This window comes from Rhopalosiphum maidis, chromosome 3, assembly GCF_003676215.2.
Source record: "Rhopalosiphum maidis isolate BTI-1 chromosome 3, ASM367621v3, whole genome shotgun sequence".
NCBI classification, from domain to species: domain Eukaryota; kingdom Metazoa; phylum Arthropoda; class Insecta; order Hemiptera; family Aphididae; genus Rhopalosiphum; species Rhopalosiphum maidis.
In genome coordinates this window covers 12,959,564-12,975,842 of record NC_040879.1, presented here as the reverse complement: position 1 = coordinate 12,975,842, position 16,279 = coordinate 12,959,564, and the positions used below count along the sequence as shown (strand labels likewise).

Genomic DNA, 16,279 nt, shown 5'->3' with positions numbered 1-16,279 from the left:
TATGTATTTATCCGTCCAATAGAATAAGTCGCGTCCGCTCAGTCCCTTTTGTCGTGTCACCATAGCATAATTATTAGTATTTGATATATAAAATTAAAATATGAACACTCAAATACTCCTCTTCCGCACCCCCCCCCCCCACCACCACCACGCCACTTGTGATTGCGATACCGTAACACTTTTAGCACCGTGTGGCGCATACAGTATGTGTGCCCGGGTGTTCCCATAGGGTATACTCTCAAGATTTTTTTTTCAATATTATGGGTATACGGCATATGCTCTCAATCTCAATTTTTTTTCCATATTATTGACACGCTCTTTACCAGCTTTACTCATATAGACCATAAGAAAAATATTCTTATTGTATTAAGTGTTTATATTTAACGACATTAGTATACTCTCAAAAAAATGAATGGCAACACCAATGCAGTGTGCCTATACTGTATAGTTATAATAATATATTATATAGCTGTAGGTCCGCGCGCCTATACCGCGGCGAACTCCACCGATACTCACGTGGTTGACGACTCTCTTCTTCTTGCAACAGCGTTTCCACTTACGAGTCCACCAAACGCATATTGCCAACACCAACAACACGAGCCCTGATATCGGCACTGTCGTTAACATTACCTTGTCCGTTTTAAAATTATAACCCATTACGCCGACGTCCGACTCCCTGGCCTGCGAAACAACGGAGTGCATACGTGAATAACATTATAATAATATGATCAGTGGTGTATTGGGGGGTATACGGAGGTATACGGCGTATACTTACTTCTCTAGTTTATTTTTTAGCATATACTCTCTAAATAAACGACGATACGCGGGTATACGGCCGTACAGCCCCGTATACCTGTTAAAATTTTCAAAAATAAATAAAATGCACTAAAAATACTACATAAATGACCTTAAAGTATAAAATTCCCTAAAAATGCAAAAAAATGCAAAATGAAAACTGTACCATTAAATTCTATATTTCATGAATTAAATTTCTGTAAAGACGAGCCTCGAATGTAATCATTAGAAAAAAAGATGCAAATGTATCAAGTTCCGGGCCCTAGCAATCATGATTAGTGCACCAATCATCAAGTTATTGGCAGTTAGTAACCATTCTAATTTCTTAGACTGTACTAATTTTTTTAAGTTTTTGTTTGGTCAAAGTGATACTGATAATTAGAATAAAGGTTGTTAGTGAATTAAAGCGAAGCGAGAAAAATTTTTTTTTGATTCAATGTTATAGGTGTTATAGGTATATCACTGACAACTAAGACCTAGAAGGCGTATACCCACGAATGTTTTTAGCAATACACCACTGAACATGATGGACGATCGGCAATGATAATAATATATTAAGATCGTCTGTCTATCCGAACGCGATTCGCCGCGGAAACTCAATAAATTATTATTTGCGACTCGTTTCTTTCGGATACCTGACGACCTCGCGCACGTAGAGCGTTTGCGCGTTTCGGGAATATACAGTAATATACCGTAATAATGTACCAGCTACAAAGTATTACTAAAAACCGTGATATCGCTTTCGCCACTGTGTGACGCCGTTCAGTGATAACTAGGGCTAGGATTTCTATGCATTTTCATGTTATTTTCCTTGAGTCCATATGTATTGGTTGTGCAGATATGTCCACAATTCGGCTTATTCTTGATTAAATAGTACGATTTTTTTTTTTCATATTTTTGCATATTTCGAACATAATGCATATAATTGCATGTTATATATAAATTGTTGAGAATCCTGTTAATTTTATATGGTATTTATTTAATAAACGTCTATAATTATTGGTTTATTTGTCGAATTATTGTAAATATACTACCTATTTAAACTAAAATTAACTTAATACTAAAGAAGAATAAGGGATTTAAAACATTTCAAAAAAATTTTATCATTATAAACGGTGATTCTTAAACGGAAGAAAAAAATGTAAATATTACTTTAAATCCAGCACAAATCGCGTAATTAAAATATGCTCCAAAAACGTCGTGTGACGTGGAAAATAGTTTCAGCCAATATAAATCTTCGATTTAATCGCCGGTCGTTTACATTTTAAAATTTAAAAATACACGATTTAATAATAGCGTGTAATAACATTAACTAATATTAAAAAAAAAATTGTTTTTGCATATTTTACAATTTCTCACTGCATAGAAATCCTAGCCCTAGTGTTCTATGGGTAATACGAATATGAGCGTGGTAGAATGAACGTCGAAACCGATAATCACAGTACGCAAGCTTCAGCGAAATTCGCATAATAACTGTGTACGATGGATTTAATAATATTTACAAAGAGGATGTCGACGTGCTCGTAAAAAATATTATTATTAATTTACTGTAGTTTTTTCCTTGATTTATTTTTCATTAACGGTTTTTTTTCTCGGTTTATATTGACTACGACCGTCCGCACACACACAATGTTTATCTCGAAAGTCATTAGAATTATATTTTTTTTGTATGTGATCCGCTTTTCTCGAAAAAATATTGTTTAAAGTTTTTGACTATTTTTTTTTTTCAAGCAGAAATTTGAAAGAACACTATACCCGGTACTCCGGATTGTCTCCGAAAACTTATTACGATAAATATTTATACCATTATCTATTATTCATTATGTATTCGATACACAAACAAGTCTGTCAGATACAATGACGGGGTACTCTAATATATATATATATATATATCCAATATCACAATCAACAGTCTATAAAATATCATTTTAATCGAGAACTGAATTCACAGAACTAATTTAAAACCGGTGAAACGTCGACTGGATTTTTCTGCGTACACCAAGATGATAAAAACATTATTTCTTATAAGCCGAACACAAATCATTCATTTGCGGTTATAAACTATTAATTTATTTGTTTTTTTTTTTTTTTTTTTTGTATCATAAAGCATACGCAATATTGCGTTTACTGTAAGTATGATAATATTATAATGTATAGAGTATGACGTACTAGAGTCGTACCCGACGAAAACAATATATTTTTCATTAAACGTTTCTGAAAACTATATAATATAATAGACGAAAATTAAGTAATTATTTTCAAAGCAGAATATTATTAGATTGTATAAAAGAAATCGAGTTTTTTTCGTTTAATGTACTGCAAGACGGTGGTTCTTTTTACAGGAAAGTGTTCGATTTTGTGGCGATTTAAAAATTATGAAAAATCGAAATTGTCAAAAACGTAAATACTTTTCGATTAATTCAATAGTGCTCAACTTAACAAAAATCACGATGTATAATATTATAAATATTAAACATTAATTGGTAATCAAATATTATTTTACAACCCTTTCGCCGATTTTTTTTCCTTTATGGTGAAATCGTGATAGAAAAACATAATTTATTCGGCAAATATTTTTATTTATTTTTTATACTGCATATTTTACGGACACGACAATACATATATATATTAGCAATCAGTTATCATAATACTTCCCCCATCAGAAACTTTTTTCCAACCAGATTTTATTATTTTTTTTAATCTGATTTGGCCAATTATTCCGATACGTTTCCGGATATTCACATTTATTTGTTATTGTTGTTTTTATTCAATACGATAATTTATTGGTTTTATAATAACGCAGTCATGTAGGTAACAAAAAATAAAATAATAAAATATCGGTATTTAAAAACATATTTCTGCAAGGTAGGAGTGACGACAAACAATTATACAATATAGAAGATAATCAGAACGTGTATTGATATTCAGTTAAAACCTGCTAAAAATTTATATGTTCTAAAAATGCTGCATAAATAAAAACGTTTTATATTTACTTAAATCATATCCCGTACAAAAAAATTTAAAAATACTCATTATCATAAGTATAACATTTAAAGTGTGAAATTTGTCAAAATCACGAGTAAAATTGCAAATTATTTTGTTTTTTAAAAATACAATGTATGCTAAAAAATATCATTCAGTCATAATGTTATAATATACTCACGGGAGAATACGGTGTCGTAAAGTTCGTCGTGGTCTTGAATGGATGACTGGTGGTCGTGTACGGATGAAACATTGTTTCTAATGGTTTATGCTCGTTTTTGTTGATGCTCAAGTTTACAAACGATTTCGGAGCCACCGGCACTATACATACGATGGTTCACAATAAAAATCAACAGGAAAATAATGCGACTTAAAAAAATATATTACCTGTCTTTCTCGTGAGACATTTCAAGTCTTCGGTGGGTTCACTCAAATCTTGTGGACATATGCACAAATAATAATTGTTGCTCAATTGCCGACAAGCCGCTTCATACCCGCACGGTCTCTTCTCGACGCAAGATCCGAATCGACGGCCACTTTCCGCTGAAATTCGAAACCCTTACGTTAGTTACAATGTTGTACAATACATCGAGGGTAGTCGACTAACTTTCTTAACTCGTTACCATATCACATGAAATAAATAAACCGAAATCAATGATTTTAAATCGTATTAAAAATAATTAAAAAGCTAATTCTAAATAGTAAATGTGACTTTTCAAGCTTTGAAGTTTGAGAAAAATATAAAAGGTATGTCAGGATAGTATACGACGACGTATATACGAATTTTTACGGTATCCTATCAACTGACACGACATAGAAGTACGTAAGAAATTCGCTTGTATTGATTTAGTCAAGTCCCGTGGTCGGCGTTGACGACAAAAATAGTAACCTTTTTATTATTATCATAATTATTACTCTTAATTATCCATTCGTGTGTCAATAATAATACGGCGAGTTCATTAAAAACGAACGCAAACGTATTTCGACTCGATTTTAATTTTTAAACTCGTTAACGCCTAGCCCCCCGGCCCTCGGGTCTTCGACATCAAATGTACGTTATTGTATCATACATTACCCTAGGTGTGCGTAATCGTGAGAAGAAAGCGCAAAGACGTGCGTCGGCCATATGTGTTTTGAGCCGTACCTAAAAGACATCAAAGGAACGCGACCGTACACAGAGGACGCCGACGTATTAAAATGACGGATCTACGTTTATTCTACGGAGAGCCAAACGCCGTGTAGACAGACAAGAGTCGGATTACCGACTGTAATTTCAAAGTGGTCATAAAACGCTTGTTTACTTGTAATCGCGTAACGTGCACGTGAAGAGGGTTAACTCGATGTGATCGTGAAGGGCGCGAGTGTGCCTATTATACATGTATTATATGTATACATAATTATGATATATATGCGTTTATTTATCGTCGTTATTGATATATTTTTCTACGCGTTTACCTATTTCGTATATTATTGTACACATCAGTGAGATTTCGAGTAGTCTAACAAAAGCCGTTCTATCGCGTTGTTCGCACGCAATGCAGAACGATAAATTATATAATATTATTATTGTGTAGTGAATTTGTGATGCACCGCAGAAACGTCTGACGCCAATGAGGAACGGTTAATTTATGAATATTGCAATTTATTTTTTTCCAAAATGCATAACATAAACCGACGTATGAGATATTAAAATATGCAATCTAAATGGTTTCGTATAGACTGATGTCAGATGACGGCAGATTGTGTTTTAAATGTGATACGATTTTGACTTTGGCATTAGAATATTATTATAAACGACAACTCGTTCGAGAAACCGTGCGATAAAAAACGGAACACCGGACTATTGAACTTGCTGACCGTTTTTTTAAGACGACCAACATGTCACCTAGTACTTTGTACGGTTTTTTTAGAACGCTAGGCACGAGCTATTACAAAACGCTGATTGAGGAATACATTTTTTTTTTCTTTTGACGGTTTCGTTGCAGGCACGTACAATATTATATTAGACGTACTACCGTTATTCATATGTACCACGCATATTTTCCCTCGCAAATAATAATAATAGTTCGTCTAATAATATTATGACGTTGCCTGCAATAATATTATGGTACGAATATTATTATTGAAAAGAGTAAATTTTTGTTTGGATTTTAACGACGCGGATATATATTATTTTTTTGTAAATCAATTTAATGAAATATATATACTATGAACATTTTATTCCCGTTATTGTACTTGGACGCAACCATAAAAGTTCAGCATATTTTTATGAACTTCTATTAAATTTATATTACATTTTATGCGAACGCCAAGCAACGAAAACACTATAAATATACAAACTGGTAAACATTGATTCGATACAAATACTGATATAAAGCATAAAAATAGAATAACCTTTAGACGGAGAAGTATCAGAACAGTAAATATTTTAGTGTTTTTTAATAGGTGCCTGATATAATGAAAAATGTAGAACGGAATCAATACTATGTAGCGACAGCAGCATTAATATTAATGTGTACCAAATGAACCCGCAGTGTGTTGTCCGCTGTTGTATCATATAGTTATCAACATCGGATCATATTTGGGATTTTGGTGATTGGAGAAGGGGGGAATATGGAAAATTGAACTGTTAGTGGCCAAATAAATTTGGATTTATATGTATATTTTTTTAAATTAAAACAATATACTTCTCGTTTTTTTTTTAAGGCATAGTTCTTCAATAAACTCATCTATACTTGTTTCTACTTATCAATATCATATCATAAGGCTAATACCATATTTAGTGTTCATAAATACCATTGACTGAACAAATTAATTTATTGATTTTAATGGCAACTAAATGGTACGTACAATACTCATGAAAGAAAATCAAAAAATATTATTTCTCCCACATTTCCCTCGTAAGCACATCGTTAGTTACCCGCAGTGTGGTAACTGTAATACAGATACATATACGGAAAGGATGCTGTGCGTTAAAGAGTTAGCTTAATAAAACCTATTTTTTTTCCACTAACATTTTAAGACAATAAATTATATCTAGAACAAGATATATTGAATAATGTGTAACAATATTTTCGAAATATAAAAAATATGTAAAAATAATATTTATGTAAATATGTGATTAAGTGTACATTTTAAATGAGTGCCCCTTTCCAATCTCCACTGTGCATCCATTCCTTGAGCTATTTATTATTTACGCGTTAATACTAAATGGGTTGACCATTTATCAGCTTAAGTATATAAGAACTGAAGTTAGATACACACTGATAGTGTATAGAAACTATTAAAGACTTATAGTAAGTATACCTAATGGTATTAGGCTAATACCTATTTCTTGAATGTTTGACCTGAATGACCTAAGTTTTATTGAGATTAAAGTTAATTTTAATAATATGGTCCAAAATGTTGACTCAACAGTACTATATAGAGTATAGATAGTACCGATAGGGGTAAATAATTCACAAGAACGTGTGGAAATTAATGAATTCGTGGGTATCATACAGAAATACTGTTGGAACGAACTATATTTTACACCGCATAAAGCTAAATTATGGTGTATTTAATTATTTAGATATTCAAGCTTTTTGCTAAATTCCAATTAAAAAAGCACTTGTACCACTTAAAAATATAAAAATTCAAATAATCATTTAATGACGATGACTATAGCAGTAGAGAAATACGTTTACCTATATAGTGCATAATATAACATATTATTATTTATTTTTGTTTTTCATCGTATTCATCGCTAACAATTTTATAGTCACAAATACTGTTATTTCATTAAAGCTAAAGCTTTTGTGTTACTAATTTTCGGGTTATTGTCTTTTTTTTATTAAGCATTAATAAATTATTTTCCATACAAATAGAGTGGAAAAATATTATTCTATATATTTTGTTTATTTAATTTAAACCAAATGTTTAGCTATTTATTCACATTATAATATTATACATTTCGGTAGGTATACTACAGCGCATATAGCTATATTGATATTATATACTTACGGTAAAAGCAACTACCACTCCCTCCCATCTGTATGTTGAATTTAAATTTATTAATACATTTTTGTTTGTATTCATTCGGTCTGTTATATACTTACACTATATGTACACACTATGATATCATATTTATGTTTTAGTGTATGATTTTTTTTTTAAATAACATTTATTGTTTTTTTTTTTTTTTATAATCACATATATGTGTTATATATCTATATATTTTTTATTTTTTAGTGCAATTATTTCTCTCCCCTAATAATAACAGTCGATCGCGATTAAAAGAATATACGGTGATACCTATATATTAAAATGCAATGGTTTCACAGTGTTTATTATCTACATCAATCATTTTTTTCTGTTTTATATTTTTGAAATATGATTAATATGATTTTGGTAATTAATAACTTTATTAGATGTCCACAATTTATGTTGAAAAATATATACTATTTTTTGATTTACCTTAAAATTACTTGAAATCGTAATAATAAATTAACAAGTTTGTTTTTCTTAATAATTAAATTTAATACATTTATTGAAATTTTCTATCAGTATTAAATATTGTAAATATATATTGAAATAGTTAGTTGTTTAAATAAAAAACAGCAAATTTTCACTCAATCTAATGCTCTGCTACAGTGTTGAGTAAATTTAATGCATTAAATCATCAGCTATACCATTATAATCATTTAACATATTATTAATTGTTATAATTTGATTTATTTTGTGTAATATTTTATAGAAATAAAAGAAATAAAAATACGAATTTCAGTCAAAGTACAAAAAAAAGTGATTTATTCACGATAACACCTTGTAATAATTACTAAATTTAATTTATAAAATGTATTAAAGTTTAAATAATTATATGAAAATAAAATAACAGTAACATTTAAATTGCCACTATTGTAGACTTATGACTGACATCATCAACTAAACATTTTTAATTATTAATTTTATTTTGTGTATTCATCAAAACCAAATAAATACAATTATTATAAATAATAAATAATTACCGAAGTACCACACCTCAGAGTCCCAGATTTTAATCTCCTATGGTCTTTATGGACTACATTGAATTGGATTAAAACAGATATTGACATTATTATCTACTACATAAATTTTACCTAAATGAAACACAAAACTGCGAATGTGGAGACGTTCAAACTATAAGACATATTGTTGTAGACTGACCCAGAACACGCTTTGAAGAAGATTTAGGAAAATTACATACTGCGAAATCGGGTGGTGTTAACTGCAGGTTGATAGAATTATAAATACGATCGTAAATTATTTATAGTTAGCAGATTCTATAATTTATACCATGTTGTCTATATATCTATTATTATTATTTATTTATTGCGCATATATATGTATACTCTCTATATTTTGTTTTATTGTTAATTATTCAACTCATATTTATATATAATATATTGTATTCTGTTGTTGTTGCTTAAAATATAAAATCATATGCGAGTATATAATATAATAATATCACAATGTAAGAGTGAGGTTACGTGTCATATCCATCATATCGAAATAGTTATAACTCAGGTTAAGTACACACACCTATGTAAGTACGTTTTAAAGTTTAAGTCGCCTATTCATTTTTTTTTTTACCTATCGCCTTTACACCTTAGCAGAGAAGTAAATACGATAATGAATACAGGGAGACACGAGCCCCATACTATTAACCTTATACTTATAATGTACGATTGATTTTCAACAATAGTTTTATGTAAAGTAAACTATTAGGTATGTATAATAAGTAGGTATTACTTACGGGTAATTTAGTAGCGACTTGACAAAATATTTAGTTATATTTATTATACATAATAATACAGCAGTCATGACTTTAGTGTGCAAAACAAAAATGCAAAAATATAGAGTACACCAAGTTGGCAACGAGTGGAAATAATTTTTAACGTTGATAACTTAACCGATCACCGTTCGTCACAAACCTCAGTCAATAATAAGAACCAATACAAATAAATAGGTTATCAGTAGGATTTCTTTTTTAATTGGGCTGCTTTATAATTCTAAAAGTTTTCACATTTTTTTTTTTTCAGCGTATTCCGGACAGATATTAAGCATAAAATAAACGATATAATATAATATGCAATAGGTATCTGGTGTACACATTATAGAGTTGGCTGCAGCCTGTTGCGGGTACCTGTCTATTGTATATTATACGTGTACACACGTACACAACTTACCGTTTTCATTAACGACGGCTGAGCGTATATATATTTTATATTACCTGTCCCGGCATTTGCGACGTATTCGATAGCATCAAATATTAATTAATGCAAACACATAACGTTCGCTAAGCCCAAAAATCTATTCTACACCCCATTTATAATACACGGGATAATTCACAAAGCATGCGCTCGATCCGCTTTTATCATAAGACAATAGTATTACAAGCCTCGTCGCCCGAAAAAAGGATGATTTTTGTTTGACGGAATTTAATTTTGAAAAATACGATTAGTACATTAACAAGTTCGCCGTGTTTTAATATCTGTTTTACAACTGAAATAACAATCAACGTAAAAACGGTGTTTTTTGTATTTTTATTTTATATTATAAAATATTAACAATTTTGGTTGAGAAGCAGCAGATTTTTCGATACAACTAAATCGAAATTAAAAACAAATTGTTTCTGAGTTTTAACATGATTTAAATAATAATTAGTCTGTGTATAATAAATACATACTATTAGCCTTAATTCCAATTAATAAATCATCGTTCGCGAAAAAAAAAAATCTACTTAAAAATGCATAGGAAAGAGATAGGTACACCACTGTTTTTGATCTAAAGCTTAAATAGTATAAAAAATAAGTTTTAAGTTTTTAAAAATACGATCATTCGATAAAAATAAAAATTGCAAATATTAGATTTTGAATAATAGATTAAAGGGAAAACGAGAATGAGAATGCTTGATGAATAAATACAAGTATCGCAATCCTATACGAGCTATAAATATATCTACGTATTGGTTGTTGGGTAGCTTTTACTGCGTGTAGAGGTTGAGTGGTTTACTTATATGTTATTTATTACGTATACATAAAGAGATGAGCTTTTAAATTTTAATTCCGTTTCGTCGACGTCATTTTGTCAGTTTTCGTCGGTGTAGTCGTAAAACAAATACTTTAATTGAATATCAACGTTATAATAATATAGTATGGTACAACATACCGAGTAATTATTTTAACAGTGAATACTCATTATCTCGAAGAGTATTAACGGATTTCACAATATATCCTTTTGATTAATTACAAAACGACATTTTTATTATTTTTTATCGTTATGTTTTTTAACTTAACTTTTTTGAAAGACAAAAATATTGTAATTTGTAATATCATGTAACTATTAGGTACTTATTATTATTATCAAGCAGAATTTTGTAAAATTGTTATCGATAAAAATCGATATTTTAACAAGTAGTTAATTAGTAATCAGAATTAAAAGTTTGGTGAGCGCAATAAAGTGGCATTAGGTATACCTCAAAAAAATGGAATTTAAAATTCTACTTCGGAATACAGAAGACAAGACTAAAAATATGTGTTGTAAAAAAGTATAATTTCAAAATTAAAAATATAAAAATAGGTGAAATACTATTTTTAGAAATTTTATTTTGTAATAAATTCTAATTGTTTGTAATGTAAAAATATATTTTCACTATTTACGCTAAAAATTCACACATGACGAGTTTTTACTATTTAAAACAATCGTCCAATAGATTTCTATTTTACTTTTATAATACGGCTATATTACACAAATAACGATCAATCGAAAAATCATTGTAATTAAGTATATTATTAAAAAATCACGATAACGTCTAAGACCATTAATAATACTACACTGTGTTCACTAATATAGTTATCTATAGGTGACATGATAATATTATGTAGTATTTTATGTATGTTTATTATATAATAATACTTAATATTAATAATAAAAGCACAATGTTGCAGTTGGTTTTCTATTAAAAAGCAATTAATTTTTTTTTTATTGACATATATTTTTTTTTATTCATTGATGACTTTTAATTAAATCTCTTCATCAACCCCACAAATAAGTATCCTTCCAGGTTTTTCAATTATGTATCGTTTTAGGTTTCTGATATATATATATATATATATATATATATAGCCAAATTAAATTAAATACTTTATCGAATGAACAACAAACGCGTTATCAAAGCCTTTTCGTAACTGTCAACATACCTCCACATACACACTTTAATTATAAGTTGCGTTCAATATAGGCTTTTATTTTTCAGTTTCTACTTTTTTATTAAATAATCAAATATTTAATGAATTTGATTGGTTTGAGAGCTCAAACACCCAATACGAAATTCAATAAATAAATTAACATATTATTAAGTCAACTAGATTGTTTTAAATTCAAAATGTTTCTTGCTCAAGCACCTTATCATAATATTATAATATATTGAATATTGGTATTAAGGGAACTTCCCACAAGTGCATGACATAGATTAAAAGTGTAAAATATGGCAATTAAAATTATTGTGTCTTTTAAATTTTCTGTCATTGAATGCAACACATTTTTCACTATATATCGAATGTACTTTATTTTACAATAATTTTTATCTATTCATTATAACAGCCAATAATAATAATATTTTCCGTTATCGAATAAAGTTACATTGGATTTTTTACGTTTGTTTAAAATAACTTATGTAAAATGTATAAATTTAATATAATATAATGGATTTGATAATTAAATTCAATATTATTAATCTAATGGAACTACAAATTAATCGGCTGTTTTACACTTTTATACTTTCAACTGGGAAAAGTGGTAAATTTCATACTCCGTTAGAAAAATTAAATATTTATAAATAATTCATATTATTAACGAATTCATAACCAAAAATGTGAAATAGGTAAACATTGAAAAGTTTTCGTCAACTAACAATCATAATTTTTTTTTGCATTAGCAGTTTAATACACATTTCCGCTTATTTAATATTATTACGGTGAATTATAATTTATTAGTAATAATAAAATTTGAAAAATCTGACATTAAAATATATATATTATGAAAGACTATTAACTAAGCACACTCGCCATTCATCACGATATTGCCTTTAATTGTATTCGTATTTGATTTAAAGGTTTTAACCTGTTATTATTAATTATGTGAAACGAAAACTTTGTCGTTATTTTGGATTGAAATTAGCTGTTTCAAAATAAATCTCTTACACTTTGTACCGCTCTCAAATCAAATTGATGATTAAAAAGGGTATAATATTTCATAAAGAAATTCATGTAACAATATAATATTATTATGTCTTAATAAACTATATAAAAAACCTTTAGTTATGAAATTAAATTCGATATTTTATTAACACTAATAAATTAAAAATACATAAAACTCAAGTTGTTTGTTCAATAAAATACAATTTTATAATTTATGTAATATAACTATCAATATAAAATGAATAATAATATTAAGTGTCTTTACATTTTTGTTTGAAAAAATGTAATAGATAAATAATTTTTCTTACAACTGTATTTATATTTCAATATTTTAATAATAATTTGCACTGTATATTATATTCACTCCAGCGGAACTAAAGTGAATAAAGTAAAAAAAAAAAAAACTAAGATAAATTTATAACATTTATATACAACGAGAAAATGTATTTTAACTTATATATATATTCATAATTATATTATTCGAAGTTTAAATAAACGTTAAGTACAGTTATATTTTAAAAAACAAGTGTAAAGTCAAATATTTTATTTAAATTACTGAATTCAATTATAACGAATTTCAACAATCAAGTCACCTAATTTCAGAAAATTATTTATTATTGTTGTTAATTTTTAAAGAAATAATATTTTTTAAACATAAAAGAATCATCACTTTAAAGAAATTCTGAATATTTACAATAAATATTAGCTGAACACTTATCTCGAAAATCTTATAATTCAAGGTTTTATCCTTAAATTTAAATTGTTGCTACTTGCGAATATTTTGTTCGAAACATGTTAAAAGTAAAGACGTTGATGAAATTACCTGATCTCACCAATACAAACATAAATGACTCAACAAGATTTAAGTATTAATCAAAGGCATACCGGAGTAATAAAAATATATTAAGACAGTTCTCAGAAGTTTGAAAAACAAAATTCTGAGAATACAATAATATGATTACCTAATTTTTTAGTTAATTATAAATAACTAATTTTGATAATAAAAATAAATCTAATGTTCATCAATAGATCAATAATATTGTATTATAATGTTCAAAATAATATGCTTATAATAGGATAATGAATTAATTTTATAACTATAGTACCTATCTAAAAGTTATAATTAACGTAAGAACTAAACAAATTCAAATGTAATGTATGTAACTGTAGACGAAATAATGTTAATAATACTTGACGACTACCTAAAAATGTAATAGGTGGTAGGCAGGTTAAATTGAGTTAGATCACTTTCGATATACGAAAAATCAACCGACATACAATAACCTGTGATTGCATTTAAATGTACATAAAGTGTCTCGCTAAGCTTGTTCCCACACAATTTTTCTTTTAATAATTAATTTATTTGAATTCTGATTTTTATAATCTATACGTATTTTTGATCATCGCATATCTATACAATTTAAAAAGTATTGTACAGCGATAATAATTATTAATTTTTCTTAAATGATTATTTTTTATTGTAAATTGTTTAAATTATAAATTAATATTCAAACGAGTAATTCCCTAGTTCTTAAACTTTAAGTTTAGGTACTAAGGATAAAACTATTCATGAGAAAAACTGTTTAAAAGATATTTGGGCTTTGACGATTCAAAAATTATAGTAATTATATAATATAAACGTATGTATTATAACTTTATTATTTGTTTAAATGATCAAAGAGCTAGGATATATTATACTGTACTATATTTCACTCTGTATTATTAAGTTTATATTGTACATTTTATGTAAAACACTTACAAAAGTTATCAACTTAGAAACTACACGTTTGAATTTCGATTTAAATGTATCAACAATTGTCAAAAAAATGTATGTTCTTAATAGTATAAACTGAAAATGGTAAGTTTTCATTTGAAAAACAGAAATATATATATATACACCTACATGTACATACTTACTCTTTAAATAATATAAAAAATCGAAGTATTTGAAAATATCGACTTAAAGCATAGTATAAAATCCAAAATTCAGAATATTTGGATAAGTACATTATCAATATTAATAATAAATCTGCATGAGCACTGAGAAAGTTTGGTGAATCACCCTACACGATAATATGTAGTCTAAAAACCGAGCGATTAAATTTGTGTGTACATTATACATTGGGTTAGATTGGCACTTCTGGAAATACTCAGTTACAAAAAATTAAAACGTTTATTTTTCTCATAATATGTGTACTTAATTTTATTAAGCTAAAATTGTGTTTTAAATAATATTTAACGACAGTAGTTAATGGAATAAATATTAGCATTCATTGTACATAACGGATAGATATGTACAATCAATATAATAAAGTCAATGTTAATCAAGCGCATATAAATGCGAATCGTTCCCATGGACAATTAAGATAAATCATTTAAATATTATTAATCATCAACCGGATGTTTAAGTAGCGATAGTTAAGAAATTCTGAAGAGAACATGTCGATGGTCTTAGGCCCTGTGTATCTAATTTATATAATAACATGAAACCACAATTTACAACAATGTGTCAATGTGTGTAACCCATAGTACAATGCTGAATAAATATGATATTTGATGTGAACCGCGTGGAATTCAATACATTTTCCGCAGTTATCGATTAATATTTTAGAATTCTCGTAGTGTTATATTTTGCATTCACATCTAAATGTTAGATAAAATCGCTGCATAATATGTTGACACAAGTTAGAGCTTCAACGAAACTCAATATATAATTACAAATTTTCTTGAAAAACGTGTACCCAAAAGAATATTACTAAAATTACAGAATATTTTTGTAAAATACTGTGTTATTATAGAGGTCTTTTATAACAAGAATTTTTATTCTAAAAGTGCATGCAAAATATATACATATAGTTAGTGCATATAAACGCAATTTGAGCGGGGCTTGGTGGACTAAGCCCCCTCAAAATCAATCAATGCCCCCCCCCAATGGTGTGTATATATACCCTTCCACCTCATATATCTCTGCAGGGAGTATACACACGACAGTACATACATGCAAATTATAACAGCCCCCCAAATTTAAAACTCAAATTGCGCCTATGAATTTGTGTTTCACCTACCTAATAAATTCAAATACTTATTTTTAGACATTTTAAATATAGATAATTAAATATCCAGATACCAGTATTACCAATATTCGCGTATATTCGCATTGAAAGTGCAGGTCGTATATATTTTCACATCCAATACACTGGTACACCATAGTGACTCGCTAGACACCTGCCGTACAGCAGAGTTGTAGTACAATTATAGTGCTCACTAGTTCGAACGGCTTTTCT

At 28.2% G+C, this 16,279-nt stretch overlaps 1 protein-coding gene across 1 annotated transcript in view; it reads right to left on the bottom strand.

Annotated features, from left to right (window-relative positions):
* The window catches only part of LOC113559771 (tyrosine-protein kinase transmembrane receptor Ror-like), a 46,901-nt gene that overhangs the window by 8,103 nt on the left and 22,519 nt on the right, over positions 1–16,279 (bottom strand). The window contains exons 2-4 of the mRNA XM_026965519.1: positions 4,165–4,320; positions 3,959–4,098; positions 517–681 (exon numbers count right to left, since the gene is read on the bottom strand). Coding sequence (XP_026821320.1) covers positions 517–681; positions 3,959–4,098; positions 4,165–4,320 — 461 coding nt within the window. The remainder of the gene's footprint in view (positions 1–516; positions 682–3,958; positions 4,099–4,164; positions 4,321–16,279) is intronic.